Consider the following 27,865-nt stretch of genomic DNA (forward strand, 5'->3'; position numbering starts at 1 on the left):
TATAGGAGGAGACACGCCACTTTAAGAATCCTCAATACAATTCTATAGGGAGAGCCCATAACGCCAAGATGGCGGTTATTCCGCCCCTCCTGCTAGGAAAGCCAATCGTCTGCTTTTAACCGGCGAGGCAGGAAACATACTTCAAAACGCTTTTTAAACCTAAAATTATTTTGGGGCAAAGTCATCAAACTGTTTCAGCAATTTTTTAATCAGATTTTACTGCAGATTCTATCCATGCAGTTATGGCTCTTCCCCCATTCATTCAGATAGGGGCCTGATCTTTTCCCAACTCAACCAAGTATTTTATTTTAGGCAAAGTCACTGGTGGAGAGGGTGAACATAACATTGAGCCAGTTCAGACAGTGACTGTTTACTCCAGGAGTTGCTGCTATAATTTAGTTTAGCCATATATGTATCTCTTTTTCTATTCAAACTTGTTGAACTGAAGGACTTTAAGAGTTTTCGTGCCCTTCAGCAAAAAGGTTGCAGCTGCTCCAAGGCCAACAGCACTGCACTGTGTATTTGTATTGGGCAGCTTCCTGTGAATGTGTGGGAATGAATGAATGTGAAGGAAGGCGTTGCTGAGAAAAAAACAAAACTTGTTTCCCGTCAACTGTAAAATGGGGGGGAAATATTGTGTTTCAGTGCAGTTCCACTACAGGTCACTGCACTATTGATATTTGTGTGCTTGTTTGTGTATGTGCACAAATACACTGTTACTCCCTTTGGTCACAGTTGACTAGAGGTGTGTACTGTGCCACCTGGAGCTGCCTGACTCACTAGTGCGGAACTCAACCTTGACTCAGCAGGACACGCTTTATATGGCACTTTGCCATGAGTATATTCTGTTAAAAGGTCATTATACAAACATGCTATCCAGATAGGAGTTAAATGACAATATGTTGGCATTATCTACCCAAAGACAAAAATGACCGCCTCCACACAGAGGTTATATCTGCCTTTCCACTCATATACTAGTGTCTGTAAGACTAGTGGTGTGGACAGTGACTGCTGATAGCATCACTAATTATTGCTGCATCACCACTGTGTGTGTGTGTGTGTGTGTGTGTGTGTGTGTGTGTGTGTGTGTGTGCCAGTAATTACTGCATCTTCACTCCAGTGTGTGTATCTGCTGCCAACACTGCACATCCTCCTCATGCAGTTCTGCAGCTAAAACACAGACTGTTACTTCCCTGCCTCTCCTCTTCCACCAGGGACGACATCTCGCTCGTAAATCCCTCTCTTTTCCTTTTCCTTCTTAACCCACTGCCCTATTTCCTCCTCCAGTTTTCTACCACACTCCTGTCCTGTGAAGTTCAGGCAGTATAAATGACCAGCGTGCTGCTTGTTGCAGTCACCAGTCTAAGTTAAGTGAATTAAGAAAGTTTATGAGCCTGGTTTTGGCAAAATGTCACCGAACTTGAAAAGCTCTTCTATTCTACCGGTTGCTGGCAGTAAGAGTAAGAAGAAAACAGTGAAACCAAACACTATGTCCCCTGTCCGCTCAGTTCTGAGAAACCAAAAGTATGAAACTATAGCTGGATCCAAATTATACTCTATAGTCTAATCAAGTCAGGTAGGGTCTCATTTTAATGCAGTGGGTCTCGGGTCTGAGTGTCAATATCTCTATACCAGAGTGCTCAGCTTTGATCTTGGGTTACACAATATTTACTGCCCAGAGAAAATATTTAAGAAAAACAGTAGCCTATACTATACAGCTCATTAATTTCACACTGGTATCGGATCGGTACTCGGCATTTGTTCTCGATACCCAAAGCCTAGGTATTGGTATTGGGAATGAAAAAGTCAGATCACCATCGGTGCATCACTACTTTCCATGCCTTTACACTTACTCTTAGGACATTATTATCAGATTGCAGCTCTATGTGTGTGTTTATTGGTAGCACAACATGCTGAGGCTGGTGTTGGTGTTCTCTCTCTGTTAGGGCCTGGTCGGATGGACCACGTGTCCAACATTTACGTCTACCCTTAACCATCCTCTTTTTCCTTCCTCTCCACTTGCAACTTTCCACCCATACCCATCCTTTTACTCCTCCTCATCTTTTCCTTCTTTCTATTTCCCCTCCTCTCCTCATCTTCCAGACCTGAACAAAACAAGTCAAGTGATTTATTTTGCCCAAAATACACCTTCTGAGTCTTCTGGGGGGGGGTTAAAAGTTAAAAACAAAAGGAGCTTGATTTGTTGATATAGAAAGGCTGTTTGGAGGTCTGTAAAAGAACTCCTCCACTGGTTCAAATCTCCTAACCTGTATCAAATACAGCCAGGCCCTGTTCTGCTCCTTTGCTGGTTAGACAGCAGCTCCCAATCAGGTACTCATTTCCTCCTCTCTCCTCCTCCCTTAACTGTCTCTCTCCTTCTATCTCACATCGTTTCTTTCCTCTTATACACTCATTTCTCCTCGTGCTCTTGTGCCTCCCCAACCCCTTCTCTTTTCCTCTCCTCTCCACAAACGTTCTCCTCCCACCCTTCCTCTTTTATTCCTCCGCCCATCTTTTCCTCCCTTCTCTGCCCACTTCCCACCCAAAATTCCCCTTCTTTCACTTCCTCTTCCCTTCCTACCTCTTCTCTAAATTTAACCTCCTCCTTCTCTCCGTTCTCTGTCCTCGTTACCCTTGTTATATCACCCAAACTGCCAACTTCTCCAGAAATCTGCCCAACCCCTTCTCTTTTTTCCACCCTCCCGCCTTTACTCTTCCACCCCCCCACCCCCCCCCTTTATACCCGCCCTCCTCTCTCCTTAGTGCTTCAGAGGAATGCTGTGCAGGGCAGAGCTGGGTTTTAGTTTCAAGGTCCAGACTGCTGATTAGATAAAGAGTTCAATAAAACTGCAGGGAGAGGCCATGTACACTGATACCACTGCACAGCTGTAATTCATGCACCTCTCTTCCTGTGTGTGAGAGAAAGAAACTATATTGACACTAAAGGTGTCATAAAGATAACTACAACATATTTTAATGATGCTTCTTGTTTATTTTGTTCTTATTGTTTAGTTTATCCTCGTCTTTGATTTAAATATTTATTCAATGCTTTGTTATTGTCTTTTTGTTTCATGTGTATGTTGCTTTGGACAAAAACATCAAATGAATAAATGTAAATGTCTTTATGTAACAGTGAAGCACTCTGAAGCCCTGGTTCTGGAAAGTGCTAGAGACACTGGCAGCCAAATCAGTGTTGAATGTATGAGCCCACAGGTGAGGACACTTTTGTCATAACGAGTGACTGGATAAAGATTTTAAAGACACGTGTGTAAAAAGAGATATTTACGAGAACAAAGACATTTTGATCTGCAATTACAACTACTGCATGTCGTATAGACAGGCTGTGAGTGTATGTATGCACGTGTGCCCTATAGGCCAAAAGCAGCAGGTTGTGCAGTTTGTCGCCACAACAACTTGCAACAGACAAAGCTCAGAAAAAAACAACACAACCACATGAGATATGGCTTTTGCCCTCCTCTCTCTCTCTCTCCCTCTTTCTAACACACACACACACACAAGCTAGTCATACATCCAGTCTGCCATAGTCATACCATGTCATGAGACTGAATGAGCGTGTGCAGGAAGCTAGATCATTGTTTGAATAAAGACTGTGGCCTCTGTGTGTATGTGTGTGTGCACCTTGGGGGCTGTGAGGTCACTGTAGCACAAACAGGGCGCACAATAAAACATAGCAAGCGAGGTTAGATGGGAAATTACCAGCCACTAGAGCAAACGCTGACCAGCTGGCCAAAGCAAAGTCACACCAGACAATTTTAGACTTTTTACACACACACACACACACACACACACACACACACACACACACACACAGACACAGACACGACAGATTATACTGTAGGTCCTTGTGACCACTCCCAACTCATCAAGATCTTTTCAGACATGTTCGATTTGCTGATAACAAACTGAAGAAGAAGGAGCCTGGCACAACCACACCTAAAGATAAGCAGGGGGACTTTGACCTCTCGCCTTTTTTCTTCTTCACTGGATTCCAGCAGCAACACTGATGGCTCTTTGTACGCCGTCATGGATTCACATCATCATGTGTACCAGATCTTGGTCTTCGCAACGTATAGGTGTAAGTTTTAACAGAGAATAAACTGCTATACCAAAAATTGTCATTACATGAATTACTAAAAGTTAAAACATGGGTTAACAAGTCTGCCCGAATGCTAACAAAGCCTCACTGTCTGGACTCACAAGACTGGTCACAGGCCGGCTCATGCTTGATTTTGATTTGTTAGCGATTTGGGTTTTCTCCACCTCCTTATATTTGAAATAATGAGAGAAATAGAGCAGGTCTACATTTGTAGAAGAGATCTAGAGAGCAACTGAAGAGGAAATCACTTTTCACAAGACTACAGGTTCAAATATACACTGGGCCTTGATTACCTCACCTGGACCTGGCTATTATTATTACTTATTACTATCCTTTTGTAAGTATATTCTTTCATGGTTATGTTGTTATTTAATTTTCCTTCCTTTTCTACCTCAATTAGTGTTATTCTTATTATGATAAGGATACATTACATTTGTTTTTTAGAGAACTGTAAACAAGATATGAACTGAGGGCAACATTTTGCAGCTGAATTATAAACTTGTCAGTGCTTTCTGTTAGATAAATTAAGTAATGCCATCACTGTATCTAAATGATGCAGTTTCTTGTTAAATTGGCCTGGCTTTTTTATCGGTCGAGCTTGTGTCTCTATAATAACTGTACAGTGTAACAGCAAACTTTTTGAATGAGAGAATTGTTTAGAGTATGATGCCTGATCTCTGCCCTGCCACAGGAAGTTCACAGTTTCCTGACAGGACAAAAAGCATTTATACCCGACTGTACGTTTAGTCTGAACTGCAGTTTGCCAGGCAGGCTTTGGACTGTCTCAGAGCATGACCTTGTTCTCAGATGGGGAGTTTTGCACCAGACAAGCGCCGTCATCTATACCAGCCACAAGGGTGCTTTCACACAATACTCTGGTCACTGCTAGTGAGGAGCCTGCAGAGAATCATCACCTGAATCTGCAGCTTCCCTCAGCTTTATGAAGCTTCATAGTGACTTTCAGCTCAGTGTTTAGCTGTCCGGCTTGCAACTGTACCGTCTTGGTTCACTCTCTCCCCTCTCCAAGTGTTGTTTTTGGCTGGAGCAGACAGCTGTTATCAGTAAAAAAGCTGTAAATACCCACTGCACACTACCTGCTCAGCACCAAACAGCAGACAAACACAGTTACAGACTAGCTGTTAGCATTTAGCAGCTAAAGAGTCAGATATTTCCCACAGGAGTTGAGAGCAGAGTGAATATTACACCTACATTCATCAGTTGAACAGAAACGCAACTGCTGGCTGTATAAATAAGCCACTGTTTGCTAACAAGTTTGCCATATCAACTAATAAGGTGTTGATATGCAAGTGTTGTGTTTAACAAGTGACTAAAAATATACTTTAACCTTATATTTGCCAACTGTAGGTGCACTGGCTTCTGTTAAGTAAAATGTACATAAGTTCACTTTCAAGTGCCTGATGTCCTTTTAGATTTGTTGTTTTTTCTTCCCCACTAGCACCCCAATACCATTCATGGAGAAGTTGTTTTAACTTAACCCAGTGAACACTCAGTTTACTCAATGGAACTAGTGTAAAGAAAAGACAAGAGGAGAGAATAAAAAACTGAGAACAATGACAGATAGAGGGCAGCAGAGAGGGACTAAATGAATGAAAGATGTGAAGATGATTGAAAGAGAAAGAGAAGAAAGAGGTGAACGACGTGGTTCCACAGTGCTCGACATGTCAGTAAATGTAACATAACGAGGACATTATGTCTCAATGTATAGACCTGCTGTCTGTGTGCGTCTTAGTGAAAGACAGCAGGAGGACAGACAGACAGTCTGTAAAGAACGAAGGGAGGAGGCACGGCAGAGGAAAGGGGTATCGAGTTTCCTGTTCACCCACCCCCCCCTCCAAGAAAGGTTCAAAAAGGTCACCAATCAGCCCCCCCACGCCCCCACCTCCTCAAACAATCCCAGTACACAGGAAGTGCAAAACCTGTCTCTTGAGATTTATTTTATAAAACGAACATCCATGGAGGAATGCTTTCCTCTCTCGCTGTCACACACACACACAATGAGAATGCCTAATAACACCCCTTTACTTGATCCCCTTCACCCCTCCCCATCTCAAACACTCTCTCTCTCACCATTCGACCTGGTCTCTGTCATATTTTATCTCAACACACACTTTCTCTTACACATTCTCTCTCTCTCTCTCTCTCTCACACACACACACACTCCACGGGTGGAGGAGCTAACACTTGACGGAGGGTTAAGTGGGTGAGTGTCCGTTTTATTACCCATTACTGCAAAGGATCCATTAAAACTCTGTGCAGTTGCTCACTGGATGCTAATGGCTAAATGCTATAGAGGAGGATGCGGAGGGGCAGAAAGAGATGGAAGGTAATGGAACGAAACAGCGGGCATGTTGGGGGGTGACACCCCTTCACCACACACACACACACACACACACACACACACACGAGTGCCTCAGTCAAGATGGAATCTATTATTCCTTTGTTTCCCTGCAGCTTCTGGAGGGAACTGAGCCTGACTAGAGGGAGGGAGGGAGAAAGAGAGCGAGAGGGAGGAAGGGAGTGGGCTCAAGGTAGACAGCTGAATGTTAGCAACAAACTGACTGAATGTGTGTGTGTGTGTGTGTGTGTGTGTGTATGTGTGTGTGTCAGAGGAAGAGAAAAAGACAACAGTACAAGAAAAGATGAAAAAGCAACTAGGAGAGTGGAGGAGAGACAAAAACTGCCAAAGGCAAAGAGAGAGGCAGGGGAAGGGGATAGCTGTGCGTGCGTGCGTGCGTGTAAGGGCAAATATACGGGAGATGGAGGGGAGGAAATCCAGGACAGGGAGTAAGGAAAGAGAGAGGGGGAAAAGGAGATAGGAAATGAGATAAAGAAATATATGAGAAAGACAGAAAGACACCCTCTCTAACACACAAACGTCAGACAGCATCTAGTTTCAATCCTACTGACAACACCCAGCGTATTGTAATAATTTTCAAAGCGAGACTATTTAAACTAGTTTTCATCTTTATAGGCAGTAAACACATGGGTTTATTAAGAGAGCTACATCTGGCAGCGAAAAAAGACAAGAGAGAAAATGTTTTTTTGCGGTATGATCTGGAAGGAACGAGCACCATCTAGGAAAATTGTATTTAGCTCTTGTAACACATCGGCTGTGGAGTACATTAAAACAATTGCCCAATATTTTTTACGTTTGTAAGCTGTTAATGGCTGACCTTTCTACAAGAGCAGATGTGGTACCTCACAGTAACTTCACAGTAAAGCCAAAATATATCAAATAAATACAGAGAAGAGTTGAAAGGACAAGTAGCATTATCCTCTTTGCAGCAGGAATCTTTCACTTTTTGCATTAATTAGAAGAAGCTTTGAAAGTTTCTGTGGGTCACTGTGCAATGCTAAAATAATGGCAAATAGCCATAGTGAAGCCTAACCAGCAGCCAAAAACAGTTAATATTCAATATGTGATTATAAGTGCTGAGCAACGATTATATTTTAATCGCAGTTAATTGCATGATTTTCTTGCGATTAACCGCACTGTTATGCACAAAATTGAATAATGAATTCTAAAGTAGTGTATTGTGCACTTTTAATTTAAATGTACTGCTCTATACACAAAAGTGCAATAACATGTGGTTTGTAAACACTTTAAAACAAATAAGGTGCTTTTTACCAGCAGTATTCGCTTTACATAGTAGCAGTAAAATATTTCTTGTAAATCTCAACTTAAACATTAATGTAATCAAATCAAATATAAAACCAAAGCGATTTGCCACTGCCAGGGCATAACCTTTTATCTAGCTTGTTAAAACAAGTTACCATCAGTTTTTTTTCTGAACGGATATCAGCAGAAACAGTTTTCTTTTAGCAGGGAGCAGCATAAACAGTCTGTGTTCAGTAACAAGTTTCCCTGTTAAGAGTGAGGTGAAGTGGTCGAGCACAAGGCGTAGCGACAAGTGGGTGCGTTCCCGTGAAACTGTTGCGGTCATGCTCGCCTCACACACACACCCGCCAGCTGCCGAAGTTGAATTGTGTTTAATGTTTTGTACGCGACGCGCAGCATAAATCATTGGAAGAGAGACTGATCCTCGCTGTTTCCAGAATCTATTACTGTTTACTAAACAGGACATCAACAGGAGGGAATTAGCATGGCAGAGCATCCCTGCAAAACAAGATGAAGGTCCATCAGGTAGCTTATAATTTTAACTTAAGTTAAATAGGCTACAGCTGTGTAGCGCACAGAAGCCGTTGCCTTGGTTACTATCCATAGAGCCTGGCGTTTACTTGCAGAGCCGCTGTCTCCTGTTCACCTGAAAAGCGCAGAGTGACCCCGCCATGCCCAGCCATCGTGATTATATGAATAAAACCTATTCAACTTCTAAAGATGAATATGTTCCGGAGTTTTACTTGATGGCCGCCTAAAACAACTAATCAGAGACAAAGAGGTGCTGGTAAGAAATGCATTATAGCATTAATGTACTTTTTTATGAGACAACCAGGAGAAAAAGTGCTGGAAGGATAGACTCAAAATACCACCAGAACTCAAACTTCAGTAAGTCAAAGCTGCTCCTTTGAGGGTTGCAGGAGGCTAAATGGCCAAAACAGTGTATGGGCAAATCTGGCAAAGTTCAGAAAGACTGGTGTGTGTCTGTGTGTGTGTGTGTGTGTGTGTATTTTGTGTCTGTCCAACACAAAGCTATGTGGAGTGGAGTCTGGTTACACTCCAGCAAAGGGAACACCTCCCTGCCCTGTCTGTCAGCATGTTTCTATGAGTGAGTGAGTGCGTGTGATGCATTAAGCCCTTATAAGGCCGCATGGCTGGTTAAGAGTTACAACAGAGTGAAAAAAGAGTGAGACAGATAGACAGAGAATAAAAACGGGATAGACAGGAACTGCAAGCATGAATGAACAGGGAGGCAAACAAGAAGGGAAAAGGTAAGACTGAAAAGTATGAGACAGAGAGATGGAAAGAGGCCGCATGCTTTCCTCTCTTTCACCCCATTACTCATCCCTGCTCTGACTCTCCTAATCTACGCTCCCTATTCTCTACTCATCTCCTTTCTGTTCTTTCTGCTGTTTTACTCTGAATCCATGAAAAACAGGAAGTTTAAGATGCATTTAAGAACCAAGTTTTCGTAAGTTATTTTCTGACCAAAAAACCCCCACATACACACAAAAAGAAAAAAACTGAAATAACTTCTTTGCATCATTTTACTTCTGGCACAAATCATCCTTGGGAATCAGCAGAGGGTGCTGCATTAATAATAAAACTCAATAATTCACTTGCTTCCCCATTTATCAAGCAGCCAGACACACATGTTTTTCTAATCACCGGGGATAGGGTGTGTGTGTTCACTACTTTAGCATCTACAATTCAGGGTGTCCGCTGGTTCTAAAAAAGACCTTGAAATGTATCTTCAAGATCAAGCACACATTGTGACTATAATCTGAGAGAATATTCAGGGTTTTTTCCTGTAAATTTGTGAGGTTTTTTTCTTGTAAATTTATCACTTTAATTTCAAAGAATACCCCCCCACTCCGTAATATTGTTTGTTTTTGCCAACAATGGCCATAATACTAATGTTTGCGCTTTCTATTTTGAACGCCATCTTTAAGATTTCATTCGTACTAGCTGAAAATTACAGAGGCAATTAATATTGGTGCAGCAAATTCCATTTGTATGCAAATTAACAAATGATGTGTTTCCTTCAAAACTGGCAATAACCCAGTGCAACTTAAAATGCTGGGTCAATTTATCGTCACTGTGTTTGACTTTGCATACGCCAGTTAGGCTTTAACTAAGGTTAGTTATTGTTTATTCCCAACGCACACCACCCTCTCGGCGCTGCACGTGGCCTGCTGCCTCACTTGACTAATGGAGACCAGCTCTCTCCATCTTTCAGCTGCTTCACTGACTTCTGAGGCAAACAGAACCTTTTTCAACTCCGCAGGAGGAGAAGAAAAAGACAAGAGGCAGTAGAACAAGATAGATGCTCATGCAGGAAATTGTGTTTAGGGAAATGGCCACTTCCTGCTTTCCTATCCCAACCAGCTGATGAAAGAGCGCCAGTGAAACAAACACTGAAACACCGCCTGTAGATATAAATGCAGCGTGAAGCAACACTCAGCAGTGTACAGTCCCTCGCACACACTGTATAGTTTTGGCAGCGTCTAGCAGCTGCCCTTATAAATGAACATCTGCTCAAATAAATTATGTTTTCAATTACCTGCATAATTTTAAAAAGACATTCAATTTCCAAAGAAGCACTGAAAGTTTCTTACATAGTTTTATTCAGCCAGTGAGTGTCCTGTTTAGCTATCAGAATAAAATGGTTATGCTATGGTTAAATATGAAGTTAAAATAGTTATGTTGGGACGTTGGGGTTGATTAAGGGTGAGACGTGGTTTAGTCAGGCAGCATCCATCTCTGACCACACCTACACACACACACACACACACACACACACACACACACACCGGTGTAAGCACTGTACCTTGATGTCAAAGTTGCAGTCGAAGCGCTTGATGAGGACGATGAAGGCGCCCGTCAAGTTGTCCCTCGGAGGGGGCTCGATAGGCTGGCATGCATTTTCTGGCCGTGCCCCAATCAGGAAGCCCTGTGGGGATGACATTATCAGACGTGACATGGTCAGAGAAATACGTGAGGGCTATACATCCAAGTTGAAGCAAATGTCATTCCTTGAAAGTCAAACAGGCAGTGAGGAGTCAAACGAGGAGTCTTTTTAAGAGATTCAAGATTCAACATCAAGACTAACTTTATTGTCCCACGAAATGGAAAATTTAGCTTGGGCTTTCACCCACGCTGCAGCCGTAAAACATTCCACATAACATACAAAGAATAAATAACAAAGGTTCCGAAAAGCACCAATATACAAACAGAAACGATGAGACACAAGCTCATAGAGCCACAGCTGTAGGCTGTGCAGTGCAGTGTGTCTCACAGAGAATGCTTTTACGGTTATTAAGAAAAAATTTAATATTTTCTGGTTTTCCCTCTGATGTCGGACTGGGTCAGTAATTGTCTACAATACAATAAATTAGTTATCTGTTATTTAGAGAAAGCACTTACAAGCCCCAAAAAGCAACAATGGAATAGAAATTAATTATGCTACTTATATAAAGAGCAGTCTTTGTTACACAAACAAAAAACCCTTCTACAAAAACGATTGTCTGTATTCAAATTGCTGTTTTTCAAAAATAGGATCAATAATAATTCATTCAGTTTCACTCACACATTCCTTTGTCAGAGCATGTCTCCTCTAATGTCAATTGGCTTACTTTCTCACACCTCTGAGGTACCACTCGTCATATCGGGATAATGTCAGGATTCGAGAGTTTTTACAGTGTTCATTATGATTTAGGTCGATAGCTGATGGGCTGTAGGCAAGTCACTAACTGAAAATCATTTTTTAGAAGTGGCTTCACAGCTACATGACATGTCATCAGCGCTGAAGAACAAGATTCTTTCTGCATTTCTAAAAGCCTTTTGTGAGCAGATCGCAGTCCTTTCCAAAATCACACCGTTTTGTCAGATTTTCGAGACCTGCTTAGTGAGCCTTTATAGTGCTAAAGAGGCTAGACACGCAATACAGGTACCCAGGACCCACTTTCAGCTCCCTGACGCAAAGTCTGAGCAGGGCCTTCTTTGTTCAGCTCCTCACGCTGCTCTCAGATTAACAACATCCAACACAACCAAAAATTTAAAATTACCAAGATACCAAGAGGCAGTTCTGCTGCAGCCCCAGATGTAACACTTTCAAATCAAACATAAATTTAACATGGTAATGCATGCATTATGAATAAAGAACTTTCCACCGGAAAGAGAATATTACTAATGCACAAAAATGGTGTGTGTGTTTATATGGCCAGAAATCAGGGCAGCTGAGTAAGTGAACTCTTAAATCCCTTCTTAAAAACATACTTTTATAGGAGAGCCTTTCCTGATTTTAGTTGATTTAATTCAACTTTTCTTTTACCTGTATTTTATTTTAATTTCTTAAGTTTCTTCCTGCTTTTACCGTGAATCTTATTTGTTTGATGTATTTTATTGTCTCTTGTGAAAGCACTTCGTAACATGGTTAAGAAAAGTGCTCTATAAATAAAGATTATTATTACTATTACAAAGACCTGGATGTAGGTCTTTACATGATGTGTATCACAGAGTCTAATAGCGTTCAGTTTGCCCTGAAAAACTCTGGCACTTGTATTTCCCATCTCTCCTTCCCTCTCTGCTGCTTCCTGTCTTAGTCCAATTTCCAACAACAGCTTTTGAAGTGACAGATGAGAGGGAGATAGTGAGAAAAGGGAGAGAGACAGAGGGTTAGACAGGGAGGCTGACAAGAGCGATAAAGGGAAGGAGAACAAAGACGGAAACGATACAAATATGGAGGCAAAGGGAATCAGAGACCCACTGAAATGCAGACAAAAGAGGAAAACCAGGAGGGAAAAAATGGATGAAGAAAGACAAAAATAGAAAAGGTGAAGACAAAAAGAGGCAGCCAGATGGTTAGAAAAGAGAAAGAGCAAAAGAACCAGAGCAGACAAATGGAGAGGAGATGACGAAAGTAAAATACACAAGAGATGAGGAGGGAGGGACTTAATGTGATATACATTTCTAAATCTCTGCTGCTCTTATGCAAGTGTACTTAACACCACTGTGTGTGTTAGCCAGGTGGTGGACAGGATGTGTGGACTGCTCTGGGACTCACTCACTTTCAGTTCTCTCGCTCTCCCTTAAAGCCAACACTTCCAGCCTGTATATATAAGGAGAGTCAGCACTTTCTATCTCACACGTTCGCACACAGGGCCGACGTCTGCTAGCAGCAAACTGATTTTCTGTGAGCGTATCTTGCCGGCTGCCACGCTGACATGAATCCAAAAAAGCAGCTGAGCCACATATGGACAATGACCGAAGTGACACATCGCATTTACCACCAAATTGAACCATATTGCACAACAGAGGAGACAAAAGTCGCTGACTGATCACAGTGAAACATTAATAAGATGTGACGTACGAAAGATCAAATTCAGGGAGAAACATGTGAGGAATCACCCACCGCCCGACACCACGTCACCTCTGGGTGCCTCCTCCAGTGCAGCTCTGCCTTGCTGCTAAATGATGTAACTGTGCTACTGCCTCACATTCCTCCTCCTGACTTTGAAACCAGCGGCAAGAGCGCCCTCTGTTGGGTAGACAAACATCTAAAAACAAAAGGTGCCAGAACTGGACAATGCAGAGAGGAGAGCACTGAAAAACAGGAAATAACTGGGGAAGGAGTGGAAATCCTGAATACGTAGACTGAAAGGAGATGTAGATAAAAATGCTGTGTGTCCAAGGATGTTACATCAAACACCAAAAGACTAATCTAATACCACCTTAAACTGATTTCTGACATGGGGGGTGGTGCGGTGGTTCAGTGGTTAGCACTGTCGCAGCAAGAAGGTCGTTGGTTCAAACCCCGGTTGCCCTGGCCTTTCTGTGTGGAGTCTGCATGTTCTCTCCGGGTGCTCCAGCTTCCTCCCACCATGCAAAGACATGGAGGCGAGGTTAACTGGTGTCTCTAAAATTGTTCTTAGGTGTGAATGTGAGTGGTTGTTTGTCTATGTGTGGCCCTGCGATGGACTGGCGACCTGTCCAGGGTGTACCCCGCGTTTTGCCCGATGTCAGCTGGGATTGGCTCCAGCCTCCCGCGACCCTGTACGCAGGATAAGCGGTTGACGATGGCTTTTTTTGTGTAACAATATTTATATTTGATCATTCTGTAGTGCCCTCTTTACTTCTGCTGTCTCATGCCCCTATGAGAGTTGTGAGTGTTATCTAAATCCAACATCACTAGGACAAAGTCCTATGCATTCACACCATTCTGTGTTTGTTGAAAAACTATAAACCAGAATGCCTGTGTTGTAACAATGTCAAACTGAATTCCCCCTTATTGCAATAGTCTTGAGCCAAGGTGTCAAAGTTTGGAAAAACATTAAATGAGGACAACTTCTTCATAATTAGCATGTGATTTTGAAGTAGGGTAATATTTTAGCACACACATTCTTTCCATTTGCACAATTAAACAGTGGCGTGTCTCATAGGGAAGTGATGAGAAGAGAGACACATGACAATTATGTATCTTACAAAATTTAAAGTATATGTGGAAACTTGTAGCATAATGACCTCCTTTATAATAAAAACACAAGGCTTCCAGTGTGAGGGCACTTAATTGGCTGAATGTTGGAGCTCCCATCTGTTATCATGGGGAAGGGGGGCTTAACAGCAAATGTAGCTGGGGACACACTGATCAAACTTTTCCCTCTCCTGATACCACAACTTATCTGTTGATACCAAATACTGATCTGTTGTCAGTGCTCTTATTTTCCTAACTGAGTCGAACCCCTTTGGCTGAATAAATGTAATTAACAGCAACAAAGACACAGACAGGCCATGTCATGGCAATACCCAATAGTCTTTCAATTGAGAAAAAGTCAAAATATTGCTAGTTTACTAGCAGTTTACAAGTCTAAAGCTGCCTTTAGTTTGTCTTTTCACTCTCATGTCGTTGTAAGTGGGATTTTCTGTTTTTGCTGAATTAAAGAGGGAAGAGGGGGAGATTTCTCCAGTGGACGTTTCCAAACTACTGCACAGAGATTGCACTTGATCCTCTCACTAAACGTCTCGCTGAGGTCTTGTTTGCAGATTTGCTCTGGGTTCACATGGGGGGAAAAACTGAGGTATCAATATCCTGCTCTAGCCTGACTGGGGCTTCCTGTAAGCAGATTATAGCTTGTGTGACCGCACACTGGGATTCAACGATTCCCCACTTTAACCTGCCTAAACCACTGCAAAACCTGCTACCTGATGCATGTCCACAACAGTATATAGGCGAAGCTATAGAGCTCGCTTTCAGACAAACAGACTAAGTTTCAAGTAGCTTTGCTCTCTGCACCCAGAAGTTTTAATCATTACATTACTATAATAATAACACTATTTACTACAATGATTACCAGGGTCCAGAGGCACTGACCCTTCACCTTCTTGCTGAAACATATCCTGGCACTGCACTCAACCTGGATATGAATGCCAGTGAAATGGGGCGTCTACAGTCTAAATGTAACAAATGTGGGTTTGTTTCCGGTCACAATGTAAACTGGCTAAGAAAATGTGGGTGGGGAAAGTGAAAAAAAGCTAACACTAGCTTGTAAAGCTAGTAAAGTCACAGGACACAGACAGGAATGATCACTATCTTCTGTAAAAAATCTGATTAGTTCATTACCATACATTTACCAGAACCAGTCACAAGACAAATGACTCAGGTAAGTGGTTTTATTATTTGCTGAAACCAAAAGGATGAACAATAGTTGTCATCACACCTTTGGCCTTTAACAAAACAGAAGTGGTTCTCAAATTAGAGCCCAGGGACATTCTGGTGTCCTTTAAAGCCTTCCAGATTTTCTAAGTTTAATTTAAATACATTTGAGCATGAAGTCCATTCTTAACTTTGGGAACGTATGTGTGACAACATAATCTCCACTTACAAGCTTTTCCCAAGTTTTTTCCGAGCTTTACTTTTCCTTGAAAGCTTTCTTTCTCACACATGGTTCACATGACGACACCTGAGCTAGTTCAATGTGCTGATAAAGACACAGTGAACAGCTAAGAAAAAGCTAAGTGAACCTTTGGCCTATTTTGTCTAAATGTCAGTACAATTTAATTCACTTGAATAAGTGAATGTAGTGGGTTACACACAGGGCTAACACAGACATATGACCATTCCTCACAATCATATCTACGGCAAGGTGGAGTGTTCAGTTTACCTTAACTGCATGTCTTTGAATTGTGGGAGGAAACTGGAGCAACCGGGGGAGACCCATGCAAGCACAGGGGAAACAAGATTGATATACAACTTCCCACACAAAGGACGCAGCCACATCATGCTCAATGTAAAAGCATATTTCGCACAAAATGTGATACTCAAGGCAAGATGTGATCCTGCCGCCTCTTTATAAACTCTTCCAACAAGCAAAACAACTTCAATCAAACTCTCGTCTTTAGATTTCAATCAGAGCGTGAGTAAATAACTGCAGAGAAGTTTGTGGAAACAGTGGTATTTACCAAATTTTTTACCTTTATTTATTCAAGGTAGATACACTCTGCCAACAAAATTAGTCAGGTACTCACACAATATTGAAGGAGATTTAGATGTAGGATCGTGTTGTAGAAGTGAAAAGCCCTCATATAGAAACACCAGGCTTGAATGGTAAACAAAAAGGAATACTTATATTTTTACAGGGTAAGTAAATGCTTCAGAGACTTTACCAAACTTCCTCTGTTGCTGTCCTATGCAAACCACAAAGACTTTCCTAAGGAAACCCAAGCATTTCTTCTCAGACTGCGTTTATAGTTCAGTCTATAATTGTGGAAGTGAAAGCGGGTACAAAAGTGGAATAAAAAGTGCCATGTGGCGTGTCAAGAATTTGCTAGAAAAAGGGAACACAGTTATTTTAAGATGTATAATATCCAAATAAAAATTCACAATGCTGAATCTTGAGTTAACAGTTTGTATCCCGGTCCTCACTTTCTTAACCTTCATTTACTGCATCTCCTGTAATTAAGGCTGAACAGTAGTTAATTAATATGGGAACCTTTAAACAACTGTGGTACGGCTGCTGCAAAACTTTGCAGAACTTTTATACACTACAACCAAAGTGTTAAATTAAATTTGAATTAATGCAAATAAATTACAGGTCTACAGTACCTTTGTGACCAAACAGGGGAAGTGATTCTACCGACCATTCATACGGTCAACCGTTATTCAATGGCTGACTATCGATATTAAGAGAGCAGGGCGGACAACGGCCAATATATAATCCCGATAAAAAATAAAAAAGTCATGTTTAATTCTTTTGTCCCACGCAGAGTACAATCTAATGAACATGGTTATCTTAGCTAGTAACTTAGCTAGAATTTTTATTGATTACTGAAATAGAAAAATACAGTGGGGTTATGCTGTAGATTCCAGAATGTTTCCAGAATGTTTCCGGTAGAACGACAATGATTAATCAATTAGTTGTCTACTATTGAATTAATCGGCAACTATTTTGATAATAACACTAGCCAGAAATGGTTATAGATTAGATTTGTTGTCATTTAGGATGGGACAAATGTGTTAACATTCACCACCTCCCCAAAACACACATGGGGGAGAGATAACATCGTGCCACAGCAGCCACAGCGACAAGTTCTGCCTGCAGATGTGTCCGCAGACATTTTCTGTTTATCGGCTTTGTGAGCGCAGACGTCGACCGATTATCTCAAAATACCAGATATCAGCTCCGATTATTTGGCCAAACAATTAATCACTTTATCACTAGTTCATACAAATTTAAAAAGTGTTTCTTCATCAGTCACCTTTTCAAGTTAACATTTTGATGTTGCCTGATTTATCAACAAACAAACAAACAATCTTTTCAGTGTCCATCCAATTCATTCAAATATTGACTGGGACACACAGTTTAGGCAGTGTGATAATTCTTTTTTACTTTAATTTTAAACAGGCTGCTATGCTATATTTTACATTTTAACTCCACACTGATCTCCAAAATGTACATTACTAATATGTACACATCAGCAATCAAACACAGCATAACTGTTGCATACTGTGGGTGTACCCAGGCTTGCAGTGGCCCTGCATTGAGACCATGAGGCAACTGTAAACTGCTCCGGTTGTGTAAGTAGAAACAGGGAGGGCTCTGTTTGAAGCCTCATTCCCTGTGGGGAATCCTCGGGAGACAAACAGGCTTGTGCTGCCTTGTGATGCCAGAGGTTTCTCCAGGCGTTATACAGCTGCAGCAAGGCTACAACATTTCAAGTGTGTTTATCTCAAAATAATTAAAGGTTACCAAGAGCATAGTTAAGAGCATATACACATTACATTTCACAAACTACTTTATAACTCACTTTTAGCTACAAAATCAGAAAGGTAAGTTAATCACTGAAGTCCAGGGGTCTCATTACAGAAATTTCTTGTCTCAGTTTGGGATGACATTTAGGATGTTGGTTATGATAAGCACATTTCCCGCATTTAGAAAAAATCCTATCTTATCTTAGGATAGGGATTTAGCTATTACAGAACAGCCCTAACTAAAGAATTTCCTAAATTAGGAATCCTAAATTAAGATGGCCTGTCCTAAATTTAAAAAAAGCAGAACCACTGTTCTCAGGTCTGTATGGCAATTACAATGAAGATGGGGAACAACATGAATACCAAATAATTATGACTGAAAGGCTACTCGAACCATATGATGACGTTTTTACATTTCCCGGACCGTGTATGAATGGGTAGGCTATATATAGACTGCCAAGATGATTACTTTTGAATTTGATCAATGTGCTACATCTCTTCAGACTGACTTGCAGTTGAGAAATCTGATCTTTTTTGATGAATTTAAAGACCAGATGAAAGACTTGGAACTAGATGCTATTAATCGTTGTCACTGCTTTTATAAATAATTCATTAAAATAATTTAACCCATGTACAAATTGTACTTTTAAGTGGTCAAAGGTTATACTGTTTAGTTGTGTATCTTAAGAGTCTTGTTAAATGTACTTTGCTGTTGTGGTTGTGCTTGGTGTTCGTATTCGCAATTCAATTCAGCTTTATTGGCATAAATGTTTAACAACAATATTGCCAATCTGTCAATAAGTGTGCGTATGTATGTATATAATCTGTCATATCTGTCAATATGTGTGTGTGTATGTATATAATCTGTCATATCTGCCAATATGCTGCTATTTTGACCAGGTCTCTCTTGAAAAAGAGGTTTTAAATGTCAATGAGATCACCTGGTTAAATAAAGGTTAAATAAATTTAAAAAAATGTAAACCGACTTATTGCTAAAATTGAAGCTAAAATGTAATGCCTTGTCCATTATAGCAAGCTAGCAAGCTAGTGACAAGTAAAGTGAGAAAGCCAGGCAGTCTAGTGTTGAACACAGATACAGGCTTGAAGAATCAAGTTTACATTTTTAGTTAGGATTTCTTTAGTTAAGATAAGATGCAAGGTCTGAGATAGAATAGGACAATGGCATGAATTTAAGAACTGCTTCTGTAAGAGAAAGCTCTCTCTTTGCAACTTAAGATAGGACAAGCAGTTAGGAAATGTTTCTGTAATGAGACCCCAGATGTACTAAGGCCTTGTAGTACGTGTGCCAATTTTGCATATGCATTTGTGAGAGAACTGTTCCATTAGTAGGTGGGGACACAGTACATGTGCTGTATGTGAAAAGAGGTTTTATGTATTCAGGTTATTCACTCTCACACAATCTGTATGAGTCAACTTTCATCTGAACAACAGGTGCAAATAATGCTGGTATATAAAAGAGGAGGTTGTGGTGGGGAAAACAAAAGCGAGACTTCGTTTTACATAAATCTAAACGGCATCAGAAACTGCAACATATCTTGAGCTATCTACAGTGTGTATGCATAGTGAGAAGTTGGACTAGTCCACTTTTTCCGCGAATTTGTCTCACTGACCAAAAAGGTATTATCACTGTTTGATAAACATGGCACATCTTCAGCATGTCCAGTGAGGGAGACGGGAAGTTCTTCTTGACTCCTCCTTAATCTGTGATAACTGTGTGGATGGTAATTTGGTTGTATTCTGATGTTAAAATCTTGCTGAGTGCAAGTGCAAATTACAGTGGTCTATAAAGGCTCGCCACCAAACGCAGTCAAGACAGACGCAGACATAGGCAAGGCAGAGGAGGGTAATTTTAAAATGGACAGATTGAGTTTAGCCCTCAGGGACTAGGGCAGCATGTCTACATAGCAAACGGCCTTTCTTCCTCGACTAGACGGTAGCAGGACAGGAGGTGAGAAATAAGATGCAGATTAAATGTGAATTTAAGACTTAAGAGGCATTAATGGAGAGACTAAGCCATTTCTCAGCTTTTAGAACACAAAATCTTACATAAGACTAATATATCATAATCCCTGCTGTTTGCCTGGATTTAGCTGACACATCATTCAGAACAGCCTACCTTTAGTGTGGCCCATATCAACAAACACGAAAACATATACTTTCCACTTATTCAACACACACACACACACACACAAGTATATCTTGCTATAATGACCTTGACTAAATACATGAATTAATTAATTCTTTGACCCTCATCTGAACTGCTGTAGTGAAAACTGGCCAAGCTCCCTTTATTAAAAAATGCCTATTCTGAAATTGTAAACTGTAAAATGTCAGAATTTGCTTTTACAATGCTAACCATCATCTCCAGAACCACAGCCATAATTCCTAAAATGTAGCATGGGGCCACGACTCATGTGACAAAACCAAAATTGTGCTGTGTGTTGCTGCCATGGCAGAGTTATCATCCTAAATATAGTATACTTAAATTGAGATGTGTGTGGCACTAATTATGAATGTTCAAAAACACAGCACGTAACATGCACATACACACAAACACTAAACAAAGTACTTTGCCATCAGCTTCCTTCTGTGCCCCAAAAGCCTTTGTACAACAACAACAACAACTGGGCTCTTGACTGTGAGGAATGCCACAATGACCAGCTTAGATAGCAGACATGAATCATCCCTTCTGTTTGTGAGCTTTGGGGATCAACCAGTGTGTGGGTTGGCTGGGTGGGGGGTGGCACACAGAAGCCTCACAACACACATTATTACAAACACAGAGCAGTAATGTTTGGGAGTGGTTTCATGACATGTTATTAAACTTACATGGTGTTTCATTAACTTCCAACCACAGTTGAATTTGAATATTTTTTTCAGCAGACCTACAATGTGTGCTCTTCTATCATTTTGAAGAGAAGGTGGCTGCTGCAACACATACATTGACATTTATATGGACTTGAAAACCATTTTGAATGTTTTTCAAAACTGACCCAGATATTTGCTGCTCACTTACATTACTAATGTAAATAAATCTTTACCAGCATTCATAAAACATCCGTAACATTATAGTTGTTTCCCGGTGTTAGTTTGTGCATTAAAACACCTGTAAATCAATTAATAGAAAGTTCCAGTCCAGTTAGGACTAAAACAATAAAGAAACAACAAGAAATATTAGCAAAGTCGCAACATGGCCATGTGCAATATTCAAAAGCATTTAGAGAATGCAATTTCTGATGAAGGTAAAATATGTCAATATATAAATGAAGCATTGTGGTGCTACAGAGACACCCTGGCCTACAAGTCATATTCGATGTAAGGGACCGTGCTTATTCGGTACAGACCCCATCAAAAATCCAATCTTAACCACTTCTATAATTTTTTTCAGGGAAAATTACATGCAAAAATTACAGTTTCCCCACTAAAATCATTATTAAATTAATAATACCACAATATCCATCAAAAAAAAAAAATCACAATGAGTAAGTCCAGTCTTTATAATCTTAATGCTGAAGCTATCTTTTTGTTTATATCTGTTTATATTTTTTTGCATTTATATTTCAAGTTTTCCTTATTCTAACAAAAAGCAATGGTTATTTTGCTCACTTCCCAGTTCATATATGATCTTATCACAAAAACAATGCTAAGTCAGGAATATCTACTTCCTCTTTACTCACTATCTTTCTTTTTTTTATGTTTTCATGCTTACACTTTGATTCAGTGAGGCTGTAAAATGGAAACATGCTGGGGGGAAAACATCTCATCAGAGATCACGACAGCCTTTGAATGATTTGTATGGACTTGCTATTAAATCTAGAAACCGTTCTGCACTCACCTTCAGTCCGTCGCTGGGTAGCCGATAGCCAAACCGTGCCGGCAGGTCATCAAAGTTCTCTGTTTTGTTGTCAAATGAGTACTGAAAGACGGGAGGGAAAAACTTTTTAATCACTTTTGTTTCAAGATATTCTACGGACACTGAGGGGTGATCAGACTGAATGGATAAAATCTTTATATATCTTTATTTAGGTCAAAAATGTAATTATCCCCACATAAATAGAACAGAATATACTTTATTGTCTAGCTGAGGCAGGAAAATTGTCTTTGGTTAAATGTAAACACAAACATGACCACAAGATAAAAACATCACATCAACAGAGGCAAAAGACACAAAACCAGGCCTGAAATACCTATCATGCTGCTACTGATGACCTGTTTGCAAACAAAGCAACATTGGAGGTGTGTTTCTACGTAGGTGGGGGTGGAACACCATTATACTGTTGTTATACGTTTCTATGTATGGCCCTATAAGTATTGAGAATTACTCACAGCGGCGATATCTGCCTCCACGGGCAGCAGGTTGAGAAAGGCGAAGATCTGAACAGTGAAGATGGTGTAAATCTGCGTGGCCGACAGCATCAGCATTCCCAGGGACAGCAGCATCTTGGCATCACGTTACAACCCACCGCTGCTATGCTGCTCACTCATAAAACATACACACACCAAATGACCATGCACACTGGCCTGCAGTGGAACCGCCTGCTGTCGTCACACCTAGAAAAGACACCAACGTTTGTGAATTTAAGAGAGTGTTGAAATTTAAACATTAAAATATATACATTAAAATGAAATTCTAAATAAGGAACAAGCACCTCAAACATGTATTCTGAAGAATGCTTGTGTCAGATGTACCAACTCCTCACTCCTGTCATGTACACACCCGCATTAAAACAAACTTTTCAAGAACATTAAACCAGGAAGACAGTTTGACACAAGCTGTAATATTTTAGTTTACTGTACAATACTTGAACACGGTGGAATTCTCTACTTGGCAATGACATTTCCAGGAAAATTTGTGTTGTCATTTGCTTTTGTCATGAGTTACAACCGAAGAACTTTCATTTGCAGGCTTATTGAAATATTATAATCACTGCTTGAAGTGGGGCAGTACGCTCCGGTATGGAATACCGACACCTCAACATTTTACTCTATGGCGTACCGAGACTTCTCCCAAGCTGCCAGTACTCTCCTCTGCCCTCTCCATATCAGGTTCTCTGGGCGCTACGTGACGCTCACTTGTTCCCGTTCTCGCCTGCCTGCTAAACTCTGTCGGTGGAGAGACGAGGGAGAAGAGAAGCTCGGGTGCCTTTCAAGCAGCCGTGTGCTGAATGTAGTTCGTCAATGTCACTTGTCGTGAACTGACTAATCACAGCCTGGATGGGGCGGGACATTTAAAAATATAGACAGATAGGTGTCACTTACATTGGGGACGCTGGGGACATGTCAGAATCTGAATATCTCCATCACTTTTTGAAAGCTTTTGTTAAAAATGTTCTGAACAACAGCAATAAGAGATGTTGAATAACAAATGAAACAATGGACAATAAGAAAACATGCAATGCAATTGAAATATAGAAGAAACAAATCTGCAGTGTCCAAAAGCTGATTACCGCATTAGATTCCATTATATTTTGAATGGTCACCTGCCACCTTAATTTTGTTCCCCTTCATATAAAGCCAGGCATTTCCACCATAAATTTTTTGTCCAACAATTAGCTGTGCTGGGATTCAGCTGTCAGCGCAGTGGACCGTTTCATGCCATTACCAGGGGTTTGACTTGTTTGCAGCAATGAGTGCCCTGTCCAAGCCTCAGCCTATTCGTAATCCTGTGTCTGGTCGATTAGGGCTGCACCTAACGATTATTTTCATTGTCTGTTATCTTCTCAATTAATTGATCCGTTTGAGCTTTTTGGTCTCCAAACTGACCGAAAATGCTGAAAAATGTCGATCAGTGTTTCCCCAAGCCCAAGACAACGTCCTTAAATGTCTTGTTTTGTCCACAACCCAAAGATATTCAATTTACAGTCATGGAGGAGTAAAGAAATCAGAAAATATTCACATTTAAGAAGCTGGAATCAGATAATTGACATTTTTTTCCTAAACAAAAAGACTCAAATCAAAAAGCCAATCTGGGGGACTAATCTATTTAATACTACGCGATGCGCCAGCAGTGCGCTGGTAGATCTGAACATCTTGCTAGGAAAGCTAGGAGGGGGCTAACAACAAGGTGTCAGCAGTTTGGAGGTACTTCACACTTGCTACGTCATTAAGTTCTATAGCTACTTGCAATATCTGCAAAGCCAATGTGTCGAGGGGTGGCGGTAGCAGTACAAAATATTGCACAACCAACATAATCAAGCTAGTCCAGAAACATCAGGACATAGAGCGAACAGCTTATTCATTTTACACTGCTATCAGATCAGTACACGGCATCGGCCAATACCCAAAGCCCAGGTATTGTTATCAGTATCAGGACTGAATAAAGTCAGATCAGTGAATCCCTAATCAAAATAGCTGGCGGAAGTGGAATTTACTGAAAATTCAGAGCTGATGGTTTGGACAACAGTATGCGCTCAACAGTTTGTCAGGATAGTGTCAATGATACCCCTCCCCACTCTCACTTTCCACTGTTCTCATTTAGATAAATTAAGCCTACCTGAGAAGTGCTGTCCCATATTTTCATTTGAAGAACAGTACAAAAGCAGTGTTCATTCTTTGGAAACCATTGAAGACAACAGAAAATCACTGACAAGTGACAATTTTTCTGTGAGTAATTTTTATTAAGCTAGTGCCTAGTGTCAGGACTATCTTGCTCCAGGCGTACATCAACATAAAGGTTACAAGCTCACAAAGTGAGGGGCAGCGTGTGATCAGGTCAGGAAAAACCAACAGCAAAGTTCTTTCCAGGCTTTAGACCGCTAAGCTGTGTTATCCAGCTACAAAGCAGGGAAATAGTGCTTAAGGATTACATGGTGCTGGATTGTTGTGTACATTTTGAAAACAAAAAATAAAAGTTTTTTTAATGAAAGCAATACATCATGGGTGTGTGGGAAGGGGCTGCACTTGCTCATTAGAGTATTCCCCAAGATTTCCTGTCTTTTTCACTTCATTGCAATGCCACCACATGTCCAGGTTATATTAGTGTATTCAATTTGGCAAAACTTATTATTGAGACTAATTCTTTTTTTAAAGCAGGTGCATCCTTAAAGGGTAACCTCTAAGATCCTGACTGTCACACCGTTGCTGTAAACTAAATAAGCTTTTGTAAACATCTTTAACAAATACTAATTGTCATATTCAAATAAAAGTAACTTTTATGGTTAAATTTATTTAAAAAAAATACATATATAAAAGTAAGTAACAAAACTAATGCCCAAAACTGATAAGCCCACTGATAAATCTTTGAGCTAAATATGAGCGAGTCCAGATCTATTCATAAAATCACACCTGCTTTATCTGCACAACTCACTTTAAAAGTACTGAGGTTTAATTCTAAGCCCTAATCGCATCTGTGTAAAACTGGAGGGAGGCTTTGTTATGTAACTTTCCATCCCTACTGTCCTACTAACACTGCTGCTGCCATGTCCCACAAAACATGGTCTTACATGCTGAGCTCCTCCAGTAAAGTATGTTGCTCTGTGACAGCATAGAATGATTTTCTTAGTCAAGATTTTTTTAATAACCAACCACCTAATTAGCAACACCATTAAAAGGGTTTTCAGAAAAGGTACTGGGGGGAAAAAAAACACATTTTGGTAGAGCAAAGTACAATTTTTAAAAGTGCATATTCATTTATTTACCCATATAAAGATGACACCTTGAGGTGGGCAGTGTGGACAAAAGCAGTAAAATTCACAGGGTACGAAAATCTAACTCTTGATAATTCAAGGACCATCAAAAGACAACAAACTAATCTAAATTAAATGTGGAAGATCTGGATCAAATATTCTATTACAGTTGATGTAATTTTTATTGCAAGATTGATATATAGCATAGTACAGGAACTATAATTGAGGAACTGTTTACACATAAAATAACACAACGGGAAACCTTTTTCTGGCAAAATTAAAAACCCAACAAATCAAAGCACTTCATTATATTGATGCAAAAAAAAAGGGAATCCAATGTTGCAATAAAACAGTCCTACTTACTGATTTGTGACAGGATATATAACAGTGACAGCTGCATTGTATAACTGTTATATCAAAGAATTAGTCTTCGAATATACATCATCATATCGCCCAACCCAACGTTTTGTTACACTAAATGTCATTTTAATACAACATTTCATTGGAGCGTTTTAGATTATTACAGCTTGTAGTGTGGTTGTTAATGTTACGTTAATTCAGGATGAAAAACAATAGAAAAAATAGCTAATTTAAAAATATTATATTATTATAACACACACAGTGTGGCAGGACGGCTAGAGACATTACACAGTACTGGCCGAGACAAAGGGTCTTTCTAATAACAAAGAACCAAAGGGGAAGTGAAAGCAACAACCACTTTTGACTACTGTAAGCTGGTGATGACCAAACATCAAATGACTGCAATATAATTTTCTTAAGAAAACACTGTGGTAACAGTGAGATGGCTAAATGTACAAACCATTGTGCTTAGAGGCAAAATACGCATGCCAGAGTTGCCAACAATAACCGAACATCAACAACAACCAACAAAATTGTGTTTAACTTTTAACCCTAAATTCGAGTGACTAATGTTGGGTTAGGGTTTACACCCGGAACAGTTTTTACAAAAAAAGCTAGCAGCGTTAATGTCAAGCAATGTCAGATAGCTACAGTCCTCTGTCGTAATACACATCAATAAATAAGTGTGGTCTGGTGTAAAAGGTGTGCAGCTAGCTACAAAAACAGAGTGTCTTGTACCCGTGTTAGCATGATGCTAGCTGGCTTGTCGTGGGTGTTTACCTTTATTTCTGCCTGGAGGTTTATCTTGTCCGGGAACTTAACTGCTGGCGTGGACATCGCTCTCCTTTACTACGCGTCGTATCGGGGAACATGAACAACACCAAAAATTTTGGATGAACTTCATACCGTTTGAACGGTGGGTACGAGAAGATGTTACAGTTTAATCCCCTCCGCTAGCTCCTTCTTTCATGTGAGAGCGCAAACTTCCGCCACATGCACCACTCTACATTCATCTTCCGATTGGACGAACAACCTGTCAATCATTCCATACCGGAAATGACTCCAGACGTAAACATATCCACGTGATGGCCATTTACTGCCTTTTACAGTCGCATGATCTGCCGGAACAGAGCAGCTAGCCTGTATTTACAGATTAATCTCAGCAGCATCAGCGCATTCTGAGATTAACTGGCAGATGAATGGAACATTAAAAAAACTATATATTTTAAATGGAAAAAAATTACATGCTCTTTTCATCAGCACAAATGTTGTCACCCTGCCTCTTCCAAAGAAGGCTTGAAAACAGCTGACACTTTTAAATCTCTAGCACCCTCTGTAGTAAATGGACTGCATCTTCTTTTTAGTGGATCCTTTGTGTCTTATTGTCTAACTCTCTGTAATAAAGTGAAGAAGTGTTTTTCCCAAAATGCTGAACTATCCCTTTACAGCTCCCAAAACCTAATTGGTCTGAAATAAGGCAACATTTGACTCTCAAATCAGATTTTACCTGATGGAGACCTTGCAACATCCTTTTGATAAAATCACTCATCAAACATCTTTAAGGTACAGATGTCCCTATTGTTAAACTCTCTTTGCTTACTAAACTACTGCTGATGTTTGGCTCCAGCGCCAAGAGGAAATGCCACAAAACTCTAGATTTGTCATCTCTTTTTTTTGTAAGTCTTTGAATGTTGGAAGAAATGATCTGGAAGTGAACTGTAATTCTATGTACTGCAGTTTTTGATTATTTGATGATTGATTGGTGATGACGAATATTTTTGGAAGTTTGCTTGTTTGCTTGCAGCCGAGAAATAGATGGGAAGATCGATACCATGTCTATGAGTTCAAGCCTTTTT

The 27,865-nt window shown here is 40.3% G+C and overlaps 1 protein-coding gene across 1 annotated transcript in view; it reads right to left on the reverse strand.

Annotated features, from left to right (window-relative positions):
• rnf13 (ring finger protein 13) overlaps window positions 1–27,005 on the reverse strand; it is a 45,934-nt gene extending 18,929 nt beyond the window's left edge. The window contains exons 1-4 of the mRNA XM_038715678.1: window positions 26,790–27,005; window positions 22,351–22,575; window positions 21,860–21,940; window positions 10,588–10,710 (exon numbers count right to left, since the gene is read on the reverse strand). Of these exons, the coding sequence (XP_038571606.1) occupies window positions 10,588–10,710; window positions 21,860–21,940; window positions 22,351–22,464 (318 nt within the window). The 5' untranslated portion in view covers window positions 22,465–22,575; window positions 26,790–27,005. The remainder of the gene's footprint in view (window positions 1–10,587; window positions 10,711–21,859; window positions 21,941–22,350; window positions 22,576–26,789) is intronic.
• Window positions 27,006–27,865: the final 860 nt, after the last annotated feature.

Source organism: Micropterus salmoides, unplaced genomic scaffold, assembly GCF_014851395.1.
Source record: "Micropterus salmoides isolate LMB-PRFRI ecotype aquatic unplaced genomic scaffold, ASM1485139v1 Ms_hic_scaffold_13, whole genome shotgun sequence".
Taxonomy (NCBI): Eukaryota; Metazoa; Chordata; class Actinopteri; order Centrarchiformes; family Centrarchidae; genus Micropterus; species Micropterus salmoides.